Here is a 12,459-nt window from a genome sequence, read left to right as displayed (position 1 = left end):
CAAGTCTTGGGCGAGTGAGCACTACAGAGGCTGTGGTAAGATCCCATTTGTGGTTGAAAAATTGCTCGCCCATCCGCTCATTTTATTCTCAAGGTTGACGGCCTCATCTCGTTTTCCTCCAATCACCTTTGTAGAAGCTGCTGCAACTTCCGCCTGTGTGTGAAAGAGAGTAGCACCCGAAGACTATTTCCTGCTGCAAATCCGGCCGTGTGTGTATCCTATAAAATTTTGGTGCAGGTTCGTTCCAGAGTCAACTCATGATGATGACGAGATTACAGGCCTGCTTCCCATATGCAGGACAGACGTGCATGGGAGAGAACCGACTCACCCCTGCCTTTCAGAACATACCATCCAAGACACACGATTCAACATCTGGAGCATCTGAGAATGTCAAGGACTCGAAAAGGAGAAGGGAGGCTCGTTCAATGCTAACTGATAAGCTGATATTGACGTGCTGTGATCTTGATTTCATTGCCGCCTTTTCAGCTCTCACTGGACACATCCTAAAAGAAAGCGCATTGACAGTATATTATCTGACATTAGCGATTCTTAGTGTCCTTTTAGATATGCACAAAGTGACGCCCAAAGTCTCGCTCGTGTCAAAGCCCATGTACTGAGTGAACCACTTGGTGCTCACGCATGCGAATTACTGCGAACTTTGGCGGAATGGAATCTTCCGGTGCCGACTTAACGTACAAAAGAGTTGCAACATAGATCCGCCAGCGATTTCTAGCTGTTGATTTGGGCATTTTCTGCCGCCATATCCCTCAGGTTTGTAATTTCTGTCGTTTGTGCGCCCATCGACAAGAACAGGAGGAGGAGACAAAAGTCGATTACCTTATTACTGAATTCCGGACCAAGGGCAAAATCAAATGCATAACTTTTCTCCCGGTTTCTATTCTGGGCTCGATCCGATATATCCTTGGTCGCATCAGCATCTGAGACCACCACCACCTGGAAATAACGCATTATAGCTCTATGGTCTGGAATTGCGACTGTAATGCGCAACAAGCTGAAACTGGCCTCGTTACCTTTTCGTCTACAATGCGAAGGATTTCTTTGCGCCTAGACCGTTCCGCGCGGGTTAAAGGGCGACATCTCACCGCTACCTGCACAATGAAAGCATAATTTCCGTTTCAAAACTCGTGCTCGTAGGGGCTAACGTGGTAGCCGAAAAATAGCACCTCCAGAATCCTGCGGGTCGCTGTTGTTAACCGCACCAGTAATTTAGTCGCCTGTTTACATTCTGGAGGTCGTATTGTGCGCATCCTCTTAAAAGATTGCCGGATGAGCGGAATTTCTTGGGAAAGTGAGGGGCATTGCGAAACTAATTTCGGAATTTGTGATCCGCTGAGTAGCAAGCATCACTTAGCAGAGGTTCGTCGTCGAAATTCGGAGGTTTCGGAAACTCCCGCCTGGGTCGGACGCCCGTCAATTCAAGGAGGAGCTGTCAGACTGTAGCTGCTGACGGATGCTCCCGGAAACCGAAGGCCATGCGCGCGACTCGCGAATCGTGGATTGCATTTGGATGAAGGGGCGGCTCAAACAGGGCCGTGAGGGCCGTCATTCTGATTCCACAACGTGACCTACAAAGGCGAGAGCTAGAGCGATAAGGAGATACGAGAAGAGCACGTGGATGATTGGAGCGAAGGATGGGAAGCTCCATTTGTGTGGTTGTGTGCTCCGTAACGCCAGGAACCAGGGAAGGCAGGCAGGACAGGCTGGTGGATGGGAGAGAAGGGGAGGTCGACGAAAGGGCACTGTGACTGTGCACATGCCATGGCGGCAGGAAACAGAGGCTTCAAAGGGAACAGAAAGCGACGGGCTTCTCCATCGCCTTAACCAAAACTCTCTTGTCTCTCCGTTCGATTGCCTGTCTGCGTGTTTTGTTTTGTTTTGTTTTGAGAGCACTTGCACCCACCTTTTTCATTCCGTGCCACCTCAAGTGTGGCGCTGGGAAGATCATGAAACCAAGACTTAGGCGAAGGGAAAGCCGACTAGAGGAAGATGATCAATGACTTGGATGTAATCGCCCTGTGCCGCCAGGCGCCCCCCATAAGTTTAATTCAGGTATTACTATTAGTTAAGGGGAGCAATAGGCCCAATCAACCTAAGATTTGAGTACAAATTAATCAAACGAGCGATTTGAGCATCGATGTAATAAAAAGCACCTTTGTTACCACTAATAATGGGCCCGTTGCTAAGTATATGCATTAATTGATCTAACGGCGTCAAACATGCCGCATGGTTTTGTAAGATCTCAAAAAACGCTCTAGTGCTGGCCAAGTAAAAAATATAAAAACCCCATCTCTCTATATGTACGGGATACTTTCACTCCAAAAAAAAGTATGTATGTGTAGTATCAACAGATTCCCCACCAATGTAATAGGGCAAAAGTGGCTCGACTCACATTCGATGGAAGTGCTCTCTCTCAAGCATCCCTCTCTAACCACCTAAACGCTTAGCATCAACATCTTCAATGCTGAGCTACAAAGTTTGACACTTTCGTGAATGACACCAAATTCTTGCTGTGATGGATGGATTAATGTAGCATTGGAAGTGGGCCCCACGTATGTAATCAAGGGTTACACATTGTGAGGCTTTACTAATCCTTTCATGCTAGGGAGCTTCATGTGCACTAAGACTTTGCAGTATAAGGGAAAAGCTTGAAGGAGGCTTTTCCTAAAAATGAAAGTGCGCCGCTCGCCACTTTCATTTTGAGGAAAAGCTAACCTCATGCTTTTCTCGTATGTCGAGGGCAAGTGGGAGGGAAGGACGATGGTGATGGGAGACTCAATTTCTAAGTGGCACATCAGCATTCCGTTCATCTTCAGGCTTGGATGTTGACCCGCGGCTCATCTTCCAATGAGATTCTAGATTCATCCTTGATTGTGACGTGCGAGTACATCATATTGATCTTCTACTATGTAATAGCCTACGATCGGACTACGATCGGACGCTGGAAGTAATTTTCCACTCGACTGCGGTCCTTGACGGATATGAATGCAAACATGTTTTTCATCATTTTAGTTTATAATAAACCCACTATGTTCAAACTTTTTGCATTGCAACTACAATATGCACATGTGCCGTGCTCTTACATGTCATTCAACGTCTTAGAAGCAAGCAAGTTTTGCTTAAAGTAGCCCAAGTGCCCCCCAGAGCCAAAAGTAGGGTTCATATTTGGTCATAGTATACTTGAAACCCAATAAAACAAATCATATTACGTGAACTTATGCTATTTCTTTGAATTTTGTGTTGTTTCCCTTGTACCATCAAATCTACCAAACCAAAGATTTAGAGGACAAGTTGACATCTTCTACCAAGTAAATAAGGTTATGATAAAGGTTTCCTTTGCACAATGGTCCATTCATCTGCCTCCCACAACCTCGACAAGGGTGCACCCTTTCATTGGATGGGACTTCTTTGAAATGATTTCTCAATTACTCCATTTATAAAAGTCACCTATCATATGTCTATTTCACAATATACAAACTACCATCATGTGCCATATCCATATGTCTATTTCACAACATACAAATTATCATCATGTTCCAATTCTATTCAATGCTACCTTGAGCATTGCAATATACCAAATAGGATTGTCTCCTCGCTCCTTTTTTTTCCCCCCCTTTTTTTAAAGAAATACCAAACAGGATTGTCTCCTCGCTCTTAAAATAATAACAGAAACCATTTCACATGGTGAACCCAAAATGTCATGTTCTCATCTGATGGAATCCTTCAAGTGATATATTTGCCATGTGTTTTTTACTTCGCTAAATAACTCCATTTTGAAGAAGCTCTACTTTGATTGCTAAAGTGCTAGGAACTTGATAGCCAAGGATAGTTAACTTATCTTAGAAATATCTCTAAATCCTAAAGTGGCTAACCACACATAGTTGTTATGTCTACGTGCTTGTGAGGGGGAAAATGTATAATTTTAAAGATAGTGATCTTCTCTTTTTGCTCCATGATTGAAGATCTAAAGAAATGTCATTTGATGAATGTGTGGTATTAACATGATTCCAATCAAACCATGATAATTTATGAAATGCCTCCTTATATTTTGCCAATAGTCAAATTATGTGACTTACTAGTCCAACTATTAAATAATATTTGCATGTACTCGACCACGTGAAACTGTTGCACAAATTTGTTTATAGCGCAATGATGTCATGTCATTTACATTTGCTCCAAGCTTGAGACCTCTCCTTAATTTCTTCTATCTATTGGCCAAGCTAGTACACTATACTAACATATGAATCCAATGCTTTGATTAGTGCCCACGTTCTAGGTGGCAAACCGACGCTTTTACGTTTTAATAATTGGCTTGAAATAACCAAATACCCCAATCCTATTATGTACTTTTGCAACATCATTTAACCCAATCTTCAAAGTACGGTAAAGGCTAAAAATGCAAAATATGCAAATGATAGCATTCTATGTTAGCCTATAAAGGCTCTCACGTCAACATTCCTCGGATTTAACACAAGTTCAAAGTATGCTAAAGGCTAAAAATGCAAAGATGCAATGATAGCATGCTATGTTAACCTATAAAGGCTCTCACATCAACATCCCTACCATGGTGATGTTCTCACATCAATATGTCTACCATGATAAAGTACGCTAAAGGCTAAAAATGCAAAGATGCAATGATAGCATGCTATGTTAGCCTATAAAGGCTCTCACATCAACATCCCTACCATGGTGATGTTCCATCCACGTCAACGTCATAAGCATCATATTGTGTTACTTCGCGAACTTTTGTTTCGTAGTATAGTAATGGAGAACAAACTCCATCAATACCCTCTATTGCTTTACCTCATATATCTGTGTTGACAAGCCTTTCACATGTTTACTACATAGCTTGAATATTTTCCCTTATGAAGGCTCTTTTCTTCCAATTTCTATTAGGCTTGTATGTTTATATGGCTCATCTATAATTTTGCAAACCTTCAGGGTCATGCTAAGTTGTGTTCACTATGCTTAACCTATTTCTAATTTCATTTAAAAATAAGCAAAGGAAGATCATGTACCAACCGTCTGCACCAATTTTTTCTAGACTAAAGAAGGCAAGGCATTAATTACCTAGATTGCTCACAAATTAATTTACCATAACCACTCCTAAATCCATGCAAGGGATAAAATCACCCAATTATGTTGAATTTATTGGTAAATCTTGAACATGGGTTGAGATTAGTGCAATGCAAGTATTGGCACGGAATCTGAATCCATTAATCACCAAGAATCCCTTGAGTTGTTGTTATGGAAAGGTCTAATAGGATATTGTAGTATGCCATAATGGACATGGACATATGAATGATAAAATGCAATAAACAATATTGCTATGAAGTCTTATGATGCGCACTAGATGATGGACATGAGATGATGTCTGATGAAGTGCCATGATGGGCATAGCTTCTGAAGAGGCTATAGCCATGATGTGATAAGCTAGTGGATATATTGAGCATATGGCAAAGGCAAAGCATACAAGCTCTTGTATATACTCTAACCAAATAAAGTGAACGAGAATAAAACTATATAAGATATTGTGGCTTCATGATTGATTGTCATCTTAGTAAAGAGCATGTATGCCTTGATCCTTTGTCTACAGATGAAACCGATCGATATGGTGGCATTCAGGCCATTGTCATGTAGGTGGATGAGCAAGGGGCTATCTCTGCACAAGACTGTAAAGAATAAATGTGTGAAGTGAATCATCTAAAGAGAATGCTAGAGGAGAAAGGCATACAACGATGCCTCTCGAGCAATGAAAGTCATTTTTTAGGATTACAACATTGTTTAAAGTAGGGCTTTGCAATTGAGTGGCAATGTTAAATGCAATATTCGAACACATCAATTTGCATCAAATGATCAAATGACGCTTGAGTTTGAATATTATAGTAGTTTGGATGGCTGTATTTGATGCCAACTAAAGTATCAATTAACTAGTTTATGATAAAATAAGTAGGTAGCTTAAAGATAAAAATCAATGCACAATATTTTGAAAAGCACAATTGTAAGCATCATCTCATATTCCACACTAATGAAAACACAATTTTTGTGATAAAATAGGGGGGCTATGAGAGAAAAAAATCCATTAACATGAGGGGGGGGAGGGGGGGGGGGGGGGGGGGGGGGAACGGGGGTCATGCATGTGTCTCCGATGCCAATTCAATCCAGAGAGTTCCGGATCGTGCGAGCAAGGATAAAACATCTGTGGTACTTTGCCTTAGTCGACACATCTCCCGCGGCCCCATCCTTACCACCGAGAGGCAGGATCTCCCACTTTCGCTTCATGACTTCGCCCTTGCTGCCAACCGTGCACTTTGTAGTCTCGAGATCCCTGGCGAAATTCCACAAAAAACACATGGGTAGTTCTTTTGAAATTTGATTGCCGATATCTCCACTCGTATTGCTCCCTTTGCTATGACTTGACTGGAAAGACAACTTGTTGAGCGGAGGGAGTGAGAAAGGGGGGGGGGGGGGGATGTGCAAGGATTGAGAGAAGGGGTAGGATAGGGTGCATAGAGGGACTCAAAGAGGGGGTAGGTGAGATAGAGAGAATGGAGGAATAGAGGGAGTGAGATGTGGCAAAGCGGAGGGGAGGGAGCAGGTGGTGAGGTTGAGCGGAGGGAGGGGGAGGGATTAATTGGATTAATTATATTAGTTAGGTTCATGATCTTAGGACCCTTATTGCTTAATGCAATGAATTTGATATACCACTTTTGCAAATTCATGTTTTTTTGTTGATGCAATGCCAATACGAAATGCATAGTGGATTAGAGCACAAAATTACGTTCTTGATGCAAAAAGCGGTATTTTGATTCGATATGGCTTTACGAAGTGACGATTGATTTAGATTTTAGACACCCATTAAGCAACATACTTGGTACTACTTTCAAAATGATAAGCACTCTTATTTGGAAAAAGTTCCAAAGAGCAAATTCATCTTTGAGCAATTAAGTCTGTTTTTGTGGATAATAGAATTTCCTCATAATTTCTTCAAAGAGCTTCTCAATTGAATGGCAATGTTAAATGCAATACTTTGAACACGTCAATTTGCATCTAATGAAAAGAAATCATTGAAAATTTAAAGATTGGAATAGTATGGATGGTTGTATTTGATGCCTCTCTTTACTTTATGATAATATAATACTTTATGAAGTTTCTCTTTACTTTATGATAATATAAACAACCAACTCAAAGATAGAAATCAATGCACACATGTTTGAAAAGCACAATTGCATGCATCGTCTCATCTACCGCACCAATGGAAACCAATTTTTTTTAATCAAGTAAGCACTCTCTCCCTAAAAACAATAATCAATGCATACATTTTTTAAGATTAATGGCACATGCATCTCTTCCCACACAATAGCAAGTCTTACACAAGAATAAAAGAATAGGAAAGAAATCCCTATTTAGTATGAGTCGGCCAGCATTTCTTATTGTCTTATTTGCATTCCGCATATACTATGTATAGCATGTATTCCACAAGAAAATTTTAGAAATGCACAAATCATGGCAAGTCATTAAGATTTATTTGGAGATTTTAGTGTGCTTTTACCTTCTACACTCATTGATTGAGTAATGCCAACATGGCTTTATTGCACGTGTAGCCATGACATAAATGGCTTTACTCTTCTGACAATAGGACTAATACAACCCATGACACATATGGATTTATTCGTCCTTTTGCCATTATTTCAAAGTTAGGCTGGCCATTTGCCATGACTATATAGTACCATACTATGCCATGTGTTGAGCTATCAATTCAAATTCCCCTACACATTGAAATTGAAATTGGTTATGGGCAAGTACTTGGGTTGAGAACTCGAGCAACCTTTAAAAGAAAGTGAAGAGAAGTTGTCACATTTAAGCTTTGATTGTATGTCGGTAATGTATTTCTATAGGTAGCAAATGTGAAAAAGCAACTTTGTTACTTGGTTGGCTATGGAAACACGAGACAGCCAGGTGGAAACTCCTAAGGATGTTTATTTGCTTTACCTTTGCAAACCATTGTGTGTGTGCATGCATGCGTGCATGTGTGTGGGGTGTGTGTGTGTGTGTGTGGAAGGAGCTTGAGAGTAGGTGTGGTGTTTTGCATCCCTCTCTAGGGTTGGTTTGCACCCTTGCTTCATCTCTAAAGCCCTTTCGGACCCTTGGCAACCTCTATGGACCCTTCCTCTATAGGTGCAACCACAAAGTTCTCCTCCTTGCTGCTTCGTCGACCTTATTTGAGCATCTTGCAACCAGATTTTGTATTGCATGCTGCTCACGTGGGGTTACACGTTGCTACTTGTTGCTATCACAACTAGCCTATGTGCTATTCAACCCTCCATCTTGTAATATAGGGTTTCATGCTATTCCCTCAAACTCTATCCAACCCATTTTAGACCCCTTCCAACTATCACAATTATGTGTTGAGGCCAACTTTGAGCTATTTCAGTATTTCCTTGGTATCTATCACCATTTTTCCTTTGCTTTTCACCTACTCACTACATATGGGTATAGATGTGTCCAATGAATATTTGTTTGTTTTTGCTTCTGTTTATTTACTCCTTTTCTCCCCTTCTTCCATTTTAAATCCTTATTCTTTTCTTTTGCTGTCTATACAGCTCTCCTCTTCCTTTCACTACTATGTTTCTCGTATACATCCTTGTACTTCTCTTTCATACTCTCGTGAGTTGTTTTTCCATTGCACGAGATGGCAACTATGAACACCTATATGCATAAGAAACAAAAGCAGGCCTAGGGTCATGATGACCCTATTCATGCCTCCCTTGAGGCCCAACTAGTGTTTGATGTCATGCACGAAGGATTTGAAGATACACACAAAGATTGGAAGGATCTTGTTCCTACTGTTGGAATAATGTTGGAGGTGGATGAAATAGTGGATCCAGTGTGTCAATATGCTAAGCATGCTATGATTATTTCTTTCTTGGGTCGTATGCTTGTTTTGGCAGATGTGGGTAACTGGTTGACAAGGACACTCCGTGGTTGTTTTGTCTCCATAAGGTGCATTATGTAGCAAAGTTTTTTTTGGGAAATCATAAAGGCTGATGAGCAGCATAAATAAATGCTAGTGGAGCATTCTCCAACAAAGTTGACCATGCAAATGTGCTTGCATTCATGCCTATCCTTCATGGTATACATATTAAAACTTTTGCTCTCTTTGGAAAAATTATTCACAAAAGATTTCAACAATGTGGCTCGAACCACCAAGCCAAATGATACAAACATGGTTATAACTTGTCATCCCATGACTGGTGGGATTGCACATGCTTGTAGCTTGATGCAATGTATTTAGTTCCTTTCAACAATGTTGTGACAAATACTATGTAGTTGTAAGTGCATGCATGAACTTTCAAAAGCAACTAGAAAATAAAATACTTGCATGTTTGCAACTTGGTTGAGAGAGAGAGAGAGAGAGAGTTCGTGTGCGCACATGTGGGCATGCATAGTGTGTGCATGTGCACATGTGTGCAAGCGCGTGTCTACATCCATGTACTCAATATTTCTTATGTTAATGCTAATTAAAAGGTGAGATCGAGAATCCTCTCCTTTCTAGATGTGGGATCATGTACCATGTAAAAGGTTAATATAATCAAAGAGGCATAAAGAAGAAATTGTTAGGATATATAGGGTGAACTCTTGGCCGAACCTAGACCAAAGAAGTTCATTCACCTAGCTAACATCCAAAACCCAAGGTACTTCATGCTTTCCGAATCAAAAACACACCCAAAATACTTTTGAAACCAATAACTTCTACTTTAGTACACAAATTTATCTAGCACAAATAATCAATCAAACAATCAATCTAAGAAAGAGCTAAAAGGATCATGGAATAATGTAGAATTGAGGTATCACATGGTCTAGAATTGAGGTATCACATGGCTTGGATTCCAAATGTCACTGCCAGATGAGGTGTTACCACCTTTGGCTATTTGTATTGTGGGCCCTCTAAATTTTGGGTGTTTGTTTACATCCCTTGAGTATTTATATTATGGGCCATCCACATGCTTGGGAATTTATTCCATGAGCCCTAACCTCCCACTCTAGGTCTTTCTTACCGCCTTTCTTAATCAATAGAGTTATCTCGCCTTGCTTAACTAATATTAAAAGCATTAGTCCTAGGAGTCAATATAGACCCTCCCAATTTGAGGGAAAGCATGAAAATCTAATCATTTTCTTTCCCAAATAGGAAACATTTTCCTTTTCATCTAACCGTTATCTCCTTTACCAATAGGAAACCATGCAAGAGATAATTCCATTTCCTTTACGAGCTAGGAAATATTTTTTGCATGTAAACCATAAATTGCAAATGCAAAGGTTACACATCATATGAGAATTTACCAATATTATCGAGTAGATGAAACACACTTACATAATTGTTGTTCCTACATTCATAGTTAGCCCAATTTAATTTTGGGATTCTTGTTCAATCATTTTTGTTTACTTTTATCTAAATGGAATAAGTGCATATGAATGCACAACGTTTAAACAAATATGAAGGGGTAGACTAGAGGAAGGGGAATAAGGAGAGAGGGCATAGCTAGAGAGCATGCCATGAATGACTAATTGTACAATATATTTGTTGAAAATATTCAATATAAGCAAACCCTTTTATGGTTATGGTTTTCAATCCTTTTGCCTTTTTACCACTCTTTTGTGGGGGTTAAAAGGGCAGTGTACCTTAACTCCAGTTATGTACAATACTTATATATAGATGACAAAGAAGAGTAGGGTGTTCTGCACCCACCAAAACTTGTGTGGCTCTCTCTTCTGGCTCTCCATCTCTCTCACCTTCTTCCATTTCGCTTTAGTTGTTGAGAGCACTCTCAAGTGGTATCAGAGCACTGGTGTTCTAGCTGAGCCCGGGTGTGAGCTTGGAGCTCGAAGTGTGCTGCTGCAACTCTATGGAGGAAGGAGAAGCTCTGTTGGGTGACTTTACCTGCATCTTGGTGTGCAGAGACCTTGCAGAAACCTTTGGAAAGTTCTCTGACTGGTTTTGGAGCAAAAAAAATAGTTTTTAATGATTTCCATGTTCCTTTCGATGCAATTGAGAGCTCAGAATGACCTATAGAGGCAACCATTGCTTGCTTTTGGTGTCCATTGCACTTTGGGAGTTCGAAATACCTTTATTCTTGAATTTGGCATCATTTTGTTGGATTTCTGGCTCACTGTCTTTGCTTTAACATTTTTCTGCCAGTGTGTTGGAACTCAAGTTTGAAGCAACCATTCGTAGATCTATCACTTCTGGTGGACTTAGGAGGTCCTAAAACTTTTGTGTTGCTCATCATTCACACTCCAGTGGTGTTTACAAACAAATCTATTTGAAAAAAAGTTTTTGGTACGTGCGTTGGACCTGGGGATTGGGACCACGGTTTCCAAAACCATCTATTCCATTGCGTTTTGAAGGCCCAAAAACCCCTACCTATCAGCTCTTGCACGATTTTGTTCATCTTTTAAGGCGCCGAATCATCTGTTTCTCTGTCAAAATCCATTCAAAGGTTCAAACCTTTGATTTTTGGATGATAGGTTAATTGCAAGGGTTGACTCCCCATTTCCCATTCATCGGTTGGGATTTTGGAGTTCCAGTAGAAGATAGATATTTGCAAATTGTCTTGCTGAGTCCAATTATCAGTGACGCCCATGTTTTGAGGCATCCCAAGTTTTATTTTCACTAGCGGTCATTGCTGTGGGGCCATGATTTCTTGGATATACCTTATGTAGATCACTCTGGTTGTAGTTTGAGCCATGTGCACTCATTTGTGGTTTGCGTTGGGTTGCAATGGATGCTTTACATGCCATTTGGATGCATTGTGATCCTTGTTGGATGCGTTGATAGGCCCAGATTACCTTGCGGGATGCTTTATTGATGGATGTTTAGCATACATATGCTATTTTATGCTGAGGAAAAGCTTTGACACATTGCAGTTGATGCACTCAAAGTGCTATGCTCTCTTGGATGATACATTATTGATGCTTATGCCCATGGACGGTGTTTATGCTTGAGGCATTTGGCTCTTATTGGCATTGGGTTTGCCACTGTTTTGACATTGCAAGTTGACATTTTCTTTTGGGCCATATTTCCTCAAATGGATGCATAGTATATGCACATGAGTCAGATGCCTTTTGATGCTTTGAGCCTTGAGTTTTGGTGACACTATCCTTCATTACGGTAACATATTTGGGTGCACCTGGTATTTGGTGTGATTTCTCTCTTGCAAGTAGTAGCATTTGGGATTTTGTTTCATTTGCATCATGGCATCCTCTTCCATGTTTGAAAAGGAGTTTTTCGGCATTAAAAATTTTGATGGGATAAAATTTTCTTTGTGGTTAGAACAGATAAGGGATGTGCTTATTCAAAAGAAACAGATTAAAAACTTAGCAGGGGTTAGAGCTAAGCCTGCGAATATGTCTAAGGATGATTGGAATGGGTTGGATGCATTA

The 12,459-nt window shown here is 40.5% G+C and overlaps 1 protein-coding gene across 3 annotated transcripts in view; it reads right to left on the bottom strand.

Annotated features, from left to right (window-relative positions):
• The window catches only part of LOC147906335 (kinesin-like protein KIN-8B), a 94,112-nt gene extending 92,494 nt beyond the window's left edge, over positions 1–1,618 (bottom strand). For 2 of the 3 annotated variants that reach the window (XR_015541417.1, XM_087378134.1), the window contains exons 1-3: positions 1,221–1,618; positions 1,032–1,109; positions 838–954 (exon numbers count right to left, since the gene is read on the bottom strand). Coding sequence is in view for 1 of the 3 variants with exons in the window: in XM_087378134.1 (XP_087234260.1) it covers positions 838–954; positions 1,032–1,109; positions 1,221–1,268 (243 nt within the window). In the remaining 2 variants the exon portion in view is untranslated. Of the gene's footprint in view, positions 1–837; positions 955–1,031; positions 1,110–1,220 lie in introns of those variants that run through there. The other variant, XM_087378144.1, reaches the window with a different exon arrangement.
• Positions 1,619–12,459: the final 10,841 nt, after the last annotated feature.

The sequence above is a fragment of the Dipteris shenzhenensis genome, chromosome 1 (assembly GCF_047967505.1).
Source record: "Dipteris shenzhenensis isolate YYH24624 ecotype China chromosome 1, Dip_SZ_1.0, whole genome shotgun sequence".
Lineage (NCBI taxonomy): Eukaryota > Viridiplantae > Streptophyta > Polypodiopsida > Gleicheniales > Dipteridaceae > Dipteris > Dipteris shenzhenensis.
The sequence above is the reverse complement of the archived record's forward strand: the minus strand, read 5'-3'. Positions and strand labels throughout refer to the sequence as shown.